Source organism: Dendrobates tinctorius, unplaced genomic scaffold (genome assembly GCF_039654945.1).
Source record: "Dendrobates tinctorius isolate UK_male_01 unplaced genomic scaffold, ASM3965494v1 ptg000030l, whole genome shotgun sequence".
NCBI lineage: Eukaryota > Metazoa > Chordata > Amphibia > Anura > Dendrobatidae > Dendrobates > Dendrobates tinctorius.
In genome coordinates this window covers 63634540-63651396 of record NW_027361698.1, presented here as the reverse complement: position 1 = coordinate 63651396, position 16857 = coordinate 63634540, and the positions used below count along the sequence as shown (strand labels likewise).

Here is a 16857-nt window from a genome sequence, read left to right as displayed (position 1 = left end):
TTTACCTGTGGATGATGAACACTATGGTCCTGATTCAAGGTTTTTAAAGTGTATTCCCAACTCCAAGATCCTATCCCAATATTTAGTAGGTGTAATAATAATAATATTAGCAAATACCTCAAATTAGAAATGTAGTAGAGTTCTTCTGATTCTCTATGTTGCCTACACCATGTGCAGGGCATTGTAGTAGTATAGGTATCCATGGTTACGACCACTCATATAGTGACAGTTAGTTGTTAGTGGTTGTAACCTTGGGTACCTAGACTACTGCAATACCCTGCACATGGAGTAAGCAACATAGCTTATCAGAAGAAATATACTACATGTCTAATTGGAGGTATTTGCTAATATTATTATTATTATTATTATTACTACACCTACTACATATTGGGATAGGATCTTGGAGATGGAGAATACCCCTGTAATGCCCAAAAAGTGGAGTGAAAACTTTGCAAAGGAACAAAATTTTGCTGTGACTCCCGAGTTGCCCCAAAATGTTGTTACTTTTAGTTTCCACGAAAGTTTTTCCCAGCTCTGCCAAAATGGATGGAGATAGGGTGGGGTGGGAGCATGAGGCCACAGTTTGTCTAATTCATGATGAGCTGTGGTGTTCCCTATGCCAGACATCTCACTCGAGTCAAGGACTGGAATGAGATTTCTGGTGTGGCACATGCCATTCGTCAGATGTTCTAGATTCATGAAGAGGCAAGCACCCCTCTATGAATCAAAAGCATCTAACTCCACCCCGCCACCTCATCAAGACCGTTATTGATGACTTGGGGCCTATGATCAAAAGGCTTAATGTGCATTTACACAGGCCGATTATTGTAAACAGGCCCTCCCAGGAACATTAGTTTCCCGATAATCAGCCATTGTAGAAAGGCTGCCAATCACCCAATGAACAAAGAAAACACTTTTTCAGGTGAATGTATTTTGAAGCTTGCTGAAAATTCATCGTTCTTGGCAGCACATCTACCTAAAGGAGGTGCTGCCGAGAATGATGTTCAATGTGTACAGAAAGATCTTTTACCGATTGCTCTGTGCGCGCCGGAAGTGCGGTCTGCCTATCTAAACAGTCTATTAAATGGCCGCCCATTGGTGGTTATTAAAAAACGTAAATCAGTAAGCGTAAATGCACCTTTAGACTGGTGACTGGCACTATGTAACTGGCACACTCTCCCTGTTCAAAGCAAACCATTGCAACAGGAAACCTTGCAAACTATTTGAAGTTGAAATTAAACAAAATACCAGGCACCAAAATACTATATAATAAATGTCAGTCTGTAAAAAAGTTACATGCATAACATAGTCTCAAAATAAGTCTAAACTGATAATAATGATTATAAAAAGTAACCATGTTGTCCTTCTGCTTAGCCTAGGACTATGTGCCGCATTTTATTCACAAGGTTCAGGTGAATGTATTTGTCCAGGAGACTGTTAGTGAGTCCCGTCACAGACATGACCAGTAGCAGAATCAGTGCCATCTTGCACACAGAGAATCCCTTGAGCCTAGTGGAAAAGTGACAAAACTGGTATTAGCCATATCAGATAACTGGACATATAACAAAGAAGAACTAAGGTTACCACAGTGGTCACATCAAAGGTGTACACTACATTAGTGGGCAATATCAGATGCATACTCTCAGGAGGTATAGGCCTGGCACCCGGCACCCATCCATAAAGAGTCTTTGCAAAGGTATGCTGCAAGATGATAATGGAAAGTGCCGTCTACAGTACTTTCTATACAGTTACACAAATGGTAGATCGGCGCATACTGGCTACAGAGAAGTGTAGTATATTACATGGACGCGCTATTGAAAGGGTCTAGCTGTCTCCCAAATTCTTGCAGGGTTGAACCCTGATGAGGTGCTCCTGGCTAATCTCTCAGCCTTGGAGGTAGACTGCACCGGCCATGTGCTTCAAAACCGCAAGTATCACTGGTTGCTATAGCCAACAGTAGTTTTGTGTGACTGGGCCTAGCTCAGCCATGTCTGAGTAGCCAGGGTTTAGTTAGTGTCTAGACAAAGCTAGGGATTTTGTGATTATGTTTTTCTGTGCTGTGCAACCAGTGAACCAGTTTAGATGTTGTGTTGGCTTTCAGAGTCCTCATTGTGTTCCACAAGCAGACCTTGCCTTGGGAAAGTGATCCCGTATGAAGGTTACGTCACAGATGCCAAAAACACACGCTTCTGGCTTCCACCTTGTACAGTGCCTACAAGTAGTATTCAACCCCCTGCAGATTTAGCAGGTTTACACATTCGGAATTAACTTGGCATTGTGACATTTGGACTGTAGATCAGCCTGGAAGTGTGAAATGCACTGCAGCAAAAAAGAATGTTATTTCTTTGTTTAATTTTTTTTTAAATTGTGAAAAATTTATTCAGAGGGTCATTTATTATTCAACCCCTCAAACCACCAGAATTCTGTTTGGTTCCCCTAAAGTATTAAGAAGTATTTCAGGCACAAAGAACAATGAGCTTCACATGTTTGGATTAATTATCTCTTTTTCCAGCCTTTTCTGACTATCTAAGACCCTCCCCAAACTTGTGAACAGCACTCATACATGGTCAACATGGGAAAGACAAAGGAGCATTCCAAGGCCATCAGAGACAAGATCGTGGAGGGTCACAAGGCTGGCAAGGGGTACAAAACCCTTTCCAAGGAGTTGGGCCTACCTGTCTCCACTGTTGGGAGCATCATCCGGAAGTGGAAGGCTTATGAAACTACTGTTAGCCTTCCACGGCCTGGACAGCCTTTGAAAGTTTCCTCCCGTGCCGAGGCCAGGCTTGTCCGAAGAGTCAAGGCTAACCCAAGGACAACAAGGAAGGAGCTCCGGGAAGATCTCATGGCAGTGGGGACATTGGTTTCAGTCAATACCATAAGTAACGTACTCCACCGCAATGGTCTCCGTTCCAGACGAGCCCGTAAGGTACCTTTACTTTCAAAGCGTCATGTCAAGGCTCGTCTACAGTTTGCTCATGATCACTTGGAGGACTCTGAGACAGACTGGTTCAAGGTTCTCTGGTCTGATGAGACCAAGATCGAGATCTTTGGTGCCAACCACACACGTGACGTTTGGAGACTGGATGGCACTGCATACGACCCCAAGAATACCATCCCTACAGTCAAGCATGGTGGTGGCAGCATCATGCTGTGGGGCTGTTTCTCAGCAAGGGGCCTGGCCATCTGGTCCGCATCCATGGGAAGATGGATAGCACGGCCTACCTGGAGATTTTGGCCAAGAACCTCCGCTCCTCCATCAAGGATCTTAAGATGGGTCGTCATTTCATCTTCCAACAAGACAACGACCCAAAGCACACAGCCAAGAAAACCAAGGCCTGGTTCAAGAGGCAAAAAATCAAGGTGTTGGAGTGGCCTAGTCAGTCTCCTGACCTTAACCCAATTGAAAACTTGTGGAAGGAGCTCAAGATTAAAGTCCACATGAGACACCCAAAAAACCTAGATAACTTGGAGAAGATCTGCATGGAGGAGTGGGCCAAGATAACTCCAGAGACCTGTGCCGGCCTAATCAGGTCTTATAAAAGACGATTATTAGCTGTAATTGCAAACAAGGGTTATTCCACAAAATATTAAACCTAGGGGTTGAATAATAATTGACCCACACTTGTATGTTTAAAATTTATTAAAATTTAACTGAGCAACATAACTTTTTGGTTTGTAAGATTTATCCACCTGTTAATAAATCCTGCTCTTGTGTGAAGTTTGAAGGCTCTAACTTATTTGCATCTTATCAAACATGCTAAATCTGCAGGGGGTTGATTACTACTTGTAGGCACTGTAAATAACAGACTATGAGAACATTAATGAGAACCTGTCAGCACGGTTTTGTATTGTAAAGTAAAGACATGGATGTAGCAAAAAATAGTAGAAAAAGAACGGCACTCACCGGGTAGTGTAGTCAAGGCTTTATTATAAAAGCATATCAGCGGGAGAACGGGTGTAAAAAGGAGATAGCAACGACGATCGTTTAGCGCTGCAAAGGCGCTTCCCCAGGCATGGATGTAATGGGGCTGTAATACTGATTACATTAATACTTTTGGTAAAGGAATCCGCTTTGTGATTCTTCTTTAAACACCATTTGATCTTTTCTGCTAATTATAGTCAGTGCACAGGGGCCGGACTGTAAACGGGTCTTCTCCTCCCTGTCTGTGATTCCCAGGCCCCTCAGCCTGCCTTCGGCCTTTGAATGACAGGTCAATGCTGAGATATTAAACAGAGGAGGCATGTCATTCACAGACGGGGGGCCGGGGAATGACAGACGGGGCAGGCGGAGGGGACGGCGAATCACAGAATGGAGGCAGACGGCGGGCCGGGGAATCACAGACAGGAGGCCGGGGAATCACAGAATGGAGGCAGACGGGGGGCAGGGGAATCACAGAATGGAGGCAGACGGGGGGCCGGGGAATCACAGAATGGAGGCAGACGGTGAGCCGGAGAATCACAGACAGGAGGCAGACCGAGGGGCTGGAGAATCACAGACTGGGCTGGAGAATCATAGACAGGAGGCCGGGGAATCACAGAATGGAGGCAGACGGGGGGCCGGGGAATGACAGACGGGGCAGGCGGAGGGGACGGCGAATCACAGAATGGAGGCAGACGGCGGGCCGGGGAATCACAGACAGGAGGCCGGGGAATCACAGAATGGAGGCAGACGGGGGGCAGGGGAATCACAGAATGGAGGCAGATGGGGGGCCAAGGAATCACAGAATGGAGGCAGACGGTGAGCCGGAGAATCACAGACAGGAGGCAGACCGAGGGGCTGTAGAATCACAAACGGGGCTGGAGAATCATAGACAGGAGGCCGGGGAATCACAGAATGGAGGCAGATGGGGGGCCGGGGAATCACAGAATGGAGGCAGACGGTGGGCTGGAGAATCACAGACAGGAGGCAGACCGAGGGGCTGGAGAATCACAGACAGGAAGCAGACAGAGGGGCCGGAGAATTATAGACAGGAAGGAGAAGACCCCGTATACAGTCCGGCCCCTGTGCACCGAAATTTAATTAGCAAAAAACTCCAAATGGAGATAAAAAGAACCACAGAGCAGATTTCCTCACCAAAGGTATCAATGTAATCAGTATTACAGCCCCATTACAGCCAGGTCTTTACATTACAACATCGTGCTGACAGGTTCCTTCTAAGGCTAGTTTCACACTAGCGCTTTGGAGCGCAGCGACGGCCGCGCAGGCCGTCGCTGCGCTCCAAAGCGCTAGTGTGAAACCAGCCTAAAACATATGTCAGGAAATCTCCCAAAGTCTACACTTCAGGCACACTTCAGGCACACTTGCCAAAATATAACAAACAGCTTATTGTGACATTACAACATCAGGAACAATGTCTGGTGGTGACGTTACAAACTTAGCTCTGCTTCTTCTGCGCATGGGCTCAGGTCTAAGGGTAAGTGCATAGAGGTTTTTTAAGCAGTTTTGGACAGAGAACTAAGCAGAAACCTCCAAATCCTCAAAACTGTTAAAAAACATAGAGGTTGTACTCATTTATACAAACAGACAGCAATAGGAACACATCATATTTTTCAGCTGCATCCCTGAAGTTCAGCTGTTGGATCAAACATTGATAGCTTTATATAATGCTGTGAACAGGCTTAGTCTATAAATTCCTTATTAGCAAAGATAGAATTCTTCTATAAGCTTGGAAAGGGAATAATGTCTAATTTAGCAAAAACAAAAACAAAGTAGAGGATGGTATGAGAATAACCCTAAAAATGACTTTATTTCTCAGAAATGCCATGACAACAGATCTGTCTGACAGCAAAAAGGAGCCCCCAAGAGTTTAGTTTGTAATGTCCTATATTGTCTCAATAATAATCCTATTGGCTCCCTCTAGTGGTAGATGCAGGTAGTGTGTAGTCTTTGTAATCTACACTGTGGTGTCTACTCAGTACAGATAATTGGATAACAAAAAAGCCTAATTGATCTAAATGATAATGGAAATAGTTCCCTACATTATTGATATAAAACGTTTTGTGCTATTATTAGTATCTAAATTTGACACAACAGTATAACAGAGAAATATTAAAGTGTGAATCCAACTTACCTGCCCTTAGCGGATTGAATATATCCATAAAAGTAGAGGTGACGTCCATAGATGTATAATAAACCAAACAGCGAGGCTAGCTCTGAAACACAAGTCATATGTTCATCAGACATTTGCTGTGTATAACCAGCTTTAAAGGCCCAAGCAGAGCGTATTAATTGGATGTCCGATTTTCAATTGGCTAGGACATGGACCCATGTTTATTTTACAGCGCTGTTCAGATGAACAATTTTTCGCTAGGTCTAACTGTCAGTGACAAAAAAAATCACAGCATGCACTACTTTATTTTTTTTAAAGTCTATGGGTGCATAAAAAAAAAAATCAGATCCCACACTGATCAACTGAGTGGCAATCGATTTTCACGGATACATTTCTTGTTTAACATAGATGCATGAAAACAGATCACACACAGATGTCACACGAACATCATGAGGATGTAATATGGATGTAAAAAACAGATACAGATGAAAAACAGATGAAAATAAGAAAAAAAACAGTCCATGTTTTCTGGATGAACCTCGGCCGATTTCTCATACACTTGTCTGCATGGGCCCTTGAAGGGGTTTTCCCATCTTGATTTAATTCACAAAAGTATGCACCAGGCTGTAAAAACAAAGCATAGTGACTTACTAATTCCTATTACTCATTCTCACGACTCCTTCCCTGTCCCTAACACTAACTTGCACTACTCCACAGATTACTTCTGATGGTGAAGACGCTGGGGCCACATACCTTGCCTTAGCTCCTGAATCCACCCTCAGTCTGTACCCTTCCCACACCCAGGGTAGAGGGGAATAGTGGTGTACCGTAATACATCAACCAGTCTAACAAGGTAATACTAACAGGAGTAACAGAAACTACCAAGCATACAAATTTACACACACATATAACAGAGGTATGCCCCGGGAAGTGAAGGATGGGGTTAAACCAAAGTAGGAGATGAAAGGGAATCAGACGCCCAAAACCAAGCAACAGTCACAGATCAACCCACCAAACGCCTACTCAAATAACCACCTCCAAGCCATGCAGCAAAAGCTAGCTCTGCCAAAGAAATCAAACAGATTGTCGATGAACTTGGCAACAAAAGAAGAAAACCATTGGAGTTTGGTAATGTGGATTATACTTTTTTTGTTTTCCCATTTTTTTTTTTTAAATGTTAGGGATATAAATCCCTTTTAAAAAGTCATGTATCAGATTCGAAAAACCGACTGCTAAGCGCAGATGTGAGCTTACCCTAATGTATGCAATATTCTTGCCTTATAGAGAAGGGGGAATTTTTTTAACTACGTCTTTGACTAAAGTAATTACAGTCAATTTCGCTATTGACAAATTAGATGTCTCCACTTCAGTTTTCTGGATTTTCATCTAATTTCCTTGTGATGCTGAAGAACCTTGTTATACTATAGGAATACTGAACGTCACAATATTACAGACAGATTTGACACATTAAAACATTTACAACATGTGTACCTTATTAAAATGAGCTGTGGAATGACAGTCAATCTAATAATCATACAGTCCCTTGATGATATAACATTTACTACATTTACATTCTCAAGAAAGATAAATTACCTTGATTAAAGAACCAGCCTGCAACCCAAAGATCGACCAAAAATGTTGCAAAGAATTCAATACAGTTTTGTCTGCAAAATAATATATAGTTGTATATTATTAGATTATATAGTAGTACATACTAATCAGCATGTCATTTTTTTCAGTAAAAATAAATGTCATAAAATATATTTATTTCATATACCTACAGTGCCTTGAATAAGTATTCTTTCTGTGTGAACTTTTCCACATTACACCAACAAACTTAAATGTATTTTATTGGGATTTTATGTAATATACCAATAAAAAGTAGTAAATTTTTGTGAAGTATAAATGGAAATGATAGATGGTTTTGTAAATATTTTAAAAAAATAAATCTGAAATTTGTGATATGCATTTGTATTCAGCCCTTGAGTTGATACTTTGTAGGACCACCTTTCACTGCAATAAATGCTGCACAACTTTTGGGGTATGTCTCTACCAGCTTTTCACACCCAGAGGCTGAGATCTTTGCCCATTTTTCTTTGAAAACTAGCCTTATCTCAATGAGATTGGATAGAAAGCGTCTGTGAACTGTAAAATTCAAGTCTTGCCAGATTCTTGATGGGATTTAGGTCTTGGACTGTGACTGGGCCATTTACCCACATGAATATGCTTTGATCTAAATGATTCCATCGTAGCTCTGGCATTATGTTTTGGGTCGTTATCCTGCTAGAAGGTGAACCTACGCCCCAGTCTCAAGGCTTTTGCAGCCTTTAGCAGGTTTTCCTCCAGGATTACCTTGTAATTAGCTCCATCTATTTTAAAATCAACTGTGAATAGTTTCCATGTCACTGCTGTAGAAAAGCATCTATACAGCCTGATGCTGCCACCACCATGTTTGTTGGTGGGGATAGTGTTTTCAGGGTTATGTGCAGTGTTAGTTTTCCACCACACTTAGTGTTTTGCGTTTAGCCCAAAAAGTTCTGCTTTGGTCTCATCTGACCAGAGCACATGCTTCTACATGCTGGCTGATGGCATTTATTACAATCTGCAAATGAGACTTCTTATGGTTTGCTTTCACAAATGGCTTCTTCTTGCCACTGTTCCATAAAGACCATATTTGTGGAGCATACAACTAATAGTTGTCCTTTGCACAGAATTTCTCACCGTAGCTGTGGATCTCTGCAGCACGTCCAGAGTGACCATGGTCCTCTTGGCTGCTTCTCTAATTGGTTCTCTTCTTGCATAGGATGTCAGTTTAGGTGGATGGCCATGTCTTGGTAGATTTGCAGTTGTGGTATACTCCATCCATTTCTGAATGATAGATTAAACAGTGCTTCGTGACATGCTCTCAGGATTATATTTAGAAATATTAAACTACAGTGGCTGAATACAAATGCATGTCACAATTTTCAAATTTATATTTTTAAAATAAATAGAAAACCATGTATCATTTCCTTAACACTTTACAAATACTTGCTACATTGTGTTGGTATATCACATAAAAACCTTATGAAATACATTTTAGTTTGTGGGTGTAATGTGGAAAAGTTCATTGGATGTGAATACACTTCAAGGCACTGTATACTACTGTCCAAGCGTAAAGAATGGCCTATACCCGTATACAGTAAATGATCACTGAGTAATATACTGTATGTCTTGTATTAAAGCAAGTCACATGCAGTGTACAAATTATCCACACAATTAGGGGCATAGCTACAGTGGATGCAAGGTCCTGGAGCCTAAGGGGCCCCAACAGATCTCAATAGCTCGTATTGGAAGATCAGATCATTAAAGAATTGGGAACAACATTGAAGATTTTGCATTGGGGCCCTGGAGCTTCACACAATATAATTTTTTTTCTTACTTCCACCAAAACCTCTCCACTTACACTACATTGTAGTACAAGTACCAGACACAGAATTTCACCAGTGGTTTTGCATGTTGTATTCCATGGTTCCTCAGCCTGTGGCTCAGAATCACATGTTGCTATTAGGCCCCATGTATGTGGTGGAGTCAGGAGAGCGAGTGGTCAGTATAGTCAGCGTTGCATGGCCAGCTTTAGGCCAAGTTCACATCTGCAGTTTAAATTCTGTTTTTCTCTTCCATCATGAGACCGAAAAATTGAAATTCAATGCAGTGATTGATCTCTCACATGATGGAAAAAGAGCACTCTCCAACCCTCATTGATTATAATGGGATCTGTCAGGCTCTGTCAAAGATTACTTCATTTTGCTAGATAAATAGTGCAGGATAATGGAGCCTTCAACACAAAAGTGAACGTAGTCTTACATAGGGGCAAAATAGATAAAGCTAATACTGAAATACATGCTTCTCCATTAATACCAATTACATACTGTGCTCTGAAGGTTCTCTCAAACTCCGGGTTTCCACTGACGGCTGGAGGTATCACCCTGTGCTTTATTCTGGACTTTCCCACCAGGTTTGCAAAATATGCTGCAATAAAATGTTACATATTTTATACCCTGCTATACAATGGTGCTGTTTGCATGACTATATCATCTTTTGTTTAGAAAGGAGCATATCTATAGAAATTTGAATATTCAGCACTACATGCAACTGCACATGGCACCATCCTCCACAGAAGCAATGTGTGATCAGAACTTGACCTATTGCTTAAAGTGTGTCTATTATTTAAAATTATATTTATATATTATAAAGACTTAAACATGCTGCCGATCAGAGACGTTCAAGGACCCGAGACTCACACCTATCACTTTAGACACATAGAGTAGTGTACACACTCAATAGAAACACCCCTTGACACAGCTAACTGGTATTGGCGAAACGCGCGTCGAGGTGTCCCGGGACGCGGCGGTGTTGCTCTGCTATGTGAGTATTCACTCCATGTTTCTTTCCCTGCTTCCCCCGGCTCTGACATTTTCCTCATGCGCTTATTAGTAGTGGGACAACTCAGGCTATGGGTAGCCAGGTCCTATATTTGCGCTATGGGATGCTTTCCACTATGGGATATCATCGTCTGACATTTCAGTCCATGGGGGATAGTTACATGGGGAAAGTCACACTAACTTTGATGGCATGAGTACTTACCGCTGTATATTTCCCAGCTCTGGTGTTTACTTGAATACATTGTCTGCACATGTGTTATATTATGCATTTTTATCCTTTTGTATGTGGTAATAAAGGTTATATATTTTATGCAAAACTCCTGTTGTTCTCTGGTTTCTCTGCTATTTCACAGTGGAGTGATTCATTGCACTTAAAGGGTGGGTGCACACCCGGTGCTAATTTACTATTGAGTCTGGTATATGTTATGCTAGACTCAATAGAAAGTCTACGGGTCCATATACTATCACTCTATGATTATGATAGCGATTGATGATTTGAGAGATTGGTGAGATCTCAGGACTCCAACCAATTAACAACACAATTAATTCTGTATGACATACAAAAATCATTTGAAATAATAGTTACACAACTATGATTTTGATATTGTACAAATATTATCTTAATACTATCAAGAAAACAATGGAGCAGACACTGGCAGATCTATCTAGGCTTGCAAAAAATCAATCGTCCTACAGATCGCTCATCCATCAAGTCGCCATGGCTTCTGATTGAGCCAAAGGCCATTAAAATGAAAAAAAAAAAAATTGAATTTCCAGCCATCATCACAGACAGGAGGCCAATGACAAAAAGCATCTAAATCCACTATCCATATAAAGTGCTCAGCATAATTGAATACCAAATACTATATTTAGTAGTTTTTATGTGGGTTGTGTTCATTTTTGCATCAACTAATTTGAGTAAAACTGAAGATTTTGAAGATTATTAACTTTACTTTCATGTTATGGGTCCAAAAAATGTTCTCTGAAACTCAGTCTTGTCAAAATTTAGGAAATGTTTTTTTGTGTTTAGTGGTATATTGCTTAAATATTACTTTTCAAAAGGAGCTTGGGTACCCCACGTGAAAATTACAGTTATTGTGAATAGTTAAGTAAAGTTGAAGATGAAATGATCTCTAAAAGGCCGAAAGTTAGAGATGACACATTTCCTTTGTATTTTAAACAAAAATATATCTATCTATATTTTCATCTTCTACATTTCAAAACTAGAAAGAGGACAATAGGCCAATGCCAAAGTTTGGTCACCCTGCATGGTTACTATCTAGTAGCACCCCGTTTTGAAAGTATCACAGCTTGTAAACATTTGTTCGTAGCCAGCCAAAAGTCTTCCAATTCTGGTTTGAGGGATTTTCATGCATTCTACCTTGGAAAATTCTTCCAGTTCTGTGAGATTCCTGGGTCATCTTGCATGCACTGCTATTTTGAGGTCTTGCCACAGATTTTCAATGATGTTCAGATCAGGGGACTGTGAGGGCCATTGTAAAACCTTCATCTTGCACCTTTTGAGGTAGTCTATTGTGGATTTTGAAGTGAGTTTAGGATCATTATCCATTTGAAGTAGCCATCCTCTTTTCAACTTCAGCTTTTTTTTTTTACAGATGGTGTTATGTTTGCATAAAGAATTTGTTGAACTTTCATTGAATCCATTCTTCCCTCTACCCATGAAATGTTCCCCAAGTCATTGCCTGCATGAAAAATCCAAAGCATGATTCATCCACCCCAATTCTTAATGGTTGGCGAGATGTTCTTTTCTGGAAATTATGTTTCCTCAATGATCGAATGTATGTGTGGAGAAAAAAGGGCAAAGAGTTCTATTTTTACCTCATCTGTCCATAGGACTTGTTTTGTAAATGCATCAGGCTTGTTTAGATGTTCTCTTGCATACTTCTGATGTTGAATTTTATGGTGAAGACACAGGATAGGTTTTCTTCTGATGATTCTTCCATGAAGGCCATAGTTGTGCAGATGTCTCTGAACAGTAGAACAATGTACCACAACTCCGGAGTCTGCTAAATCATTCTGAAGCTCTTTTGCAGTCAAGCAGGGGGTTCTTAATTGCCTTTCTAACAATCATGCAAGCATCTTGCACTGAAATTTTGCTTGGTCAGCCAGACCTTATTTTAACCTCCACTGTTCCTGTTAACTGCCAATTCTTAATTACATCTCGAACTGATGAAAAGGAAACTTGAAAACGCTTTGCTATCTTCTTATATCCTTCTCCTGCTTTGTGAGTCTCCACTATTTTCATTTTCAGAGTGCTGGACAGCTGCTTGGAAGAACCCATGGCTGCTGCTTTTCGACACAAGGTTAGAGGAGGATGGGTTTTTACAAAGCTGGGAATCTTGCATCACCTGACCTTTACTAACAATGATAGTGAACAAGTCATAACCCTAACAGGGTAATTAAGGTCTGAAACCTTAGTTAAAGTTATCTAAGCACACATCTCCAAGGGTGCCCAAAAGGATTATATTATCTGCGCATGACTATGTGGTAACACTATTTCTAAACTGTGAGTCATAGCATTTAAAGCTGAGGTTAATGTGCAGGGAGAGGGAAAAGGTAAGTTGCGTCTACCACCTACTGTCAGTGATGTTCTACACTGGGATTTTTAAGAAAAAAACAAACAACAACAAAAACTTGTTGCTGCTAAGGGTGGCCCAAAGAGTTATCAGGTTTTGGGGGCAATCACTTTTTCACACAGGGCTCTGTAGGTTTGGATTTGTTTTTCCCTTAATAATAAAGACCTTCATTTAAAAAATTCATTTTGTGTTTACTTGTTATTCCGTCCTCAGCTAAATGCACGAGGTTTATATAGCTTATACGGGTAGCTAAACCGCTATACTGGGGGTCCAATAAGAAGACTGTAGGTTGAATCTGTGTTTATTGAACGCGATGGTATATAGATGTACGGTGAAACTACAAATAAGACATACAATGCAATGAATCAGTATGGATACATAAAAATACATATATACATATACAGACTACCTGCGTTAACAGCTAACCAGGGGAGCTGACTAAGTAGGGTGATCTAGGACAGAATTAGATGAAATAGGGTGATTACGTACCGACGATACTGACACAAGGAGAGGTGGAGAAAGGAGATGTCCACATGAAGCAGGCTTGGCAGAAATGGCTGACTGGACAGAGAAAGGGGGAAGTCTTAGACCATGATGCCTTGCAACTTACCCAGGGTGCATTGGGAATTGGAGGGAAATCAAGAATGAAAATGAAACTAAGGTACAGAATAACACTGCAGTTATATCTTTTGGCCACTAGATGGAGCTAAGGGAACAATACACATTAAACTGTATGGCAAACTGAGCATTATAACTGAATTTATGTAATGGAAATAAACAGTTAAGAGTCATTATTCGTGTGGGAGACAGAACACTCCCCGTCTGGCATTGAACAGATGCCACCATTCTTATTCTATGAAGACAACAATAGGACCAGCTCATTCACTGGTCTGGAGAATGTCTTAGGTCCATCTCCTTTGGCCATCCTCAGTTCAACTTTGCGGACATGGCCATCTTTACTCGGAAATGTAGTAGTCACTACTAGTCCAAGTGGCCACTGGTTCCGATGGGCCTGGCAGTCTTTAACAAGGACGAGGTCACCAATCCAAAGATTAGGCCTGGAAGATTGCCACTTCCTCCGTGGCTGCAGGGTAGACAAGCGTCGTTTGCGCCACCTGTCCCAGAATGCATTGGCAAGACTTTGACACTTGTAGAGGTCTTTAGTGTCGAATCCTCCTGGAGGGGCACTGGATAGTCCTGTTTTCTGGGTTAGGAGAGTAGCTGGAGTCTTTGTATGAAGTGTAGACACCTGAGGGCGGATTTCAGCACCTGAGTCCTCTCTCACAAGTTCAAAGGTGTCTGGACAACGTTCCTCAGTGTACAGTAGTTTTGGTCCTGAGAGCCATGTGCTCTCTAGTCGACTTGCGTCAACTGCTCTAGTTGCATGATCTGCATGGTTTTGGTCCATGAGGACGTAATGCCACTGTTTTGGATGAACTGATCTCCTAATTCGTAGCACTCTGTTGTTGACATAAACGTAGAATCGCCTGGTTTCATTGTGGATGTATCCCTGGACTACTTTGCTGTCTGAGTAGAACTTTTCTTGTGTCAGGTCGATATCCATCTCGGATGTGATGAACTCTGCTAACTCGACGGCTAAGACTGCAGCACAAAGTTCTAACCTTGGTATGGTGTGCTCTGGTTGTGGAGCAAGTTTGGCTTTCCCCATGACAAATCCAATGTGGCTTTGACATTTGGAGTCCACAGTTTTAAGATAAGCAACAGCAGCAATTGCTTTGACAGAAGCATCTGCAAATACATACAGTTTTGGCTCTGTATCTCTGTAGACGGCACAGGGGTGTATGGCCTTGGCACATTCAGGTTGGAGAGAGCTGCTAAAGAGTTCTTCCATGCTTCCCACTGGGTCCTCTTATCAGGTGGCAGAGATGCATCCCAGTCAGAAGACTCCTTGGTTAAGTTTCTTAGTATGGCTTTGCCTTGGATAGTAACAGGAGCTGCAAAACCTAAGTTATTGTACAGGCTGTTGATGGTAGACAGGACACCTCTGCGTGTGAAAGGCTTTTCTTCCTGGCTGACCTGAAAGGTAAAAGTGTCTGACTGTAGATTCCAGAGAAGCCCGAGGCTGCGTTGCATTGGTGTGGGGTCTGACCCCAGGTCCAGGTCTATGAGACCATTACACAAGTCTTGTGAAGGGAATGCTTTCATGAGTTCTTGGCTGTTTGAAGCTATTTTGTGAAGCCTGAGGTTAGAGCAAGCAAGCATCTCTTGGGCTCTCTTGAGAAGACTGATGGCAGTCTCATTTGAAGGCATGGCTTTCAGGCAGTCATCAACATAAAAGTCTTTCTCTATGAATTGTCTGACATCTGACCCGTATTCTGTTTCTCCTTCTAGAGCTGACCTTTTGAGTCCATAGATGGCGACTGCAGGAGAAGGGCTATTGCCAAAGATGTGCACTCTCATGCGGTATTCTGTGACTTCTTTAATAGGATCATTGTCTCTGTACCAGAAGAATCTTAGGAAGTTTCTGTCTCTCTCTCTCTCACAAGGAAACAATAGAACATTTGCTGGATGTCAGCGATGAAGGCAATGGAATCCTTACGGAAGCGCATAAGTACTCTCAGTAGTTTGTTATTGAGATCTGGTCCTGTCAGTCGAACATCATTCAGGAAGACATCACCAAACTTAGCACTGGAGTCGAACACCATTCTAATCTGGCCCGGTTTCTTAGGGTGGTATACTCCAAACATGGGTACGAACCAGCATTCTTCAGAGTCTTTGAGAGTGTGAGCTAGTTCTGCATGGCAGTTCTCAAATATCTTTGACATGAAGGAGAAAGTGATCTCTCATCTCTGGCTTCTTTTGCAGATTGTGTTTGAGAGAGGAGAAACGTTTGAATGCCTGATCTGTTGTTTGGTAGACGTGGTCTGCGGGTTCTGAAGGGAAGAGGTGCGACTCAGCTGTTGGTCTCATCTTTTATGAGCCCTTTGTCCATTACCTCCAAGAACAGCTTATCCTCTACCGACATTGCTACTTGGTTGTCTTGCTTAGTCCTCTGGAAAACTGTGCACCCCAGTTGATCCTCATAGCTTCCTGACACCATACCGCTGTCATGAGTAAAGTCTATTAAGTGATTGGGTAGTTGGATGCTGTGTGGTAGTTCCTTGACATGGAACTCGTTGTTGCAAGGTTGAAACAGAGATGGTGCCCTTTCTCCGGTGTATTTGTTAGCATGCTTGTCACAGAAGATGGGGTGTGCATGTGGCCCAAGCATACGTTTCCTATTATGACCCATCCTAGGTCTAGCTTTTGAGCATAGGGAGCATTGTTGAGTCCATTGATATGACTTCTCACTTTATGAACCTGCAGGATGTCTCTTCCCAACAGCAGTACTATCTGTGCCTGAGGGTTGAGTTCCGGTATGAGGTGTGCTATGCGTTTTAAGTGAGCATGATGGATTGCCACATCTGGTGTAGGGATTTCAGACCTGTTGTCTGGGATCTGATTACACTCGATGATTGTAGGTAGTGGCAGGCAGAATTGTCCGTCTAAGGACTCAATTTGGTAGTCAGTGGCTTTCTTGCCCGCTGTTGTCACAGTGTGAATTCCATGAGTCCCTTGGCAACTAGATCGCGTCGTGTGAAGATCCTAGCAAGTTCTGATGTGAACCGGTTGTCAGCAGAGTATACTGATGATGGGTCACCCTGATAGTGATGTGAGGTGCGTTCATACCTGTTAGTATCCTCAGGGTGGTGCCAGCCGGTGTCATCTTGCTTCGGTCTGACATGCGGTGTGTCAGCAAGGTGATTCACGTTGGTTACCTGG

General features: G+C 42.1%; 1 protein-coding gene across 1 annotated transcript in view; it reads right to left on the bottom strand.

The window, feature by feature from the left end:
• Window positions 1-1247: 1247 nt before the first annotated feature.
• Window positions 1248-16857, bottom strand: part of LOC141086252 (microsomal glutathione S-transferase 2-like) — a 71697-nt gene continuing 56087 nt past the window's right edge. The window contains exons 2-5 of the mRNA XM_073572128.1: window positions 9965-10064; window positions 7647-7717; window positions 6075-6156; window positions 1248-1509 (exon numbers count right to left, since the gene is read on the bottom strand). Coding sequence (XP_073428229.1) covers window positions 1371-1509; window positions 6075-6156; window positions 7647-7717; window positions 9965-10064 — 392 coding nt within the window. The 3' untranslated portion in view covers window positions 1248-1370. The remainder of the gene's footprint in view (window positions 1510-6074; window positions 6157-7646; window positions 7718-9964; window positions 10065-16857) is intronic.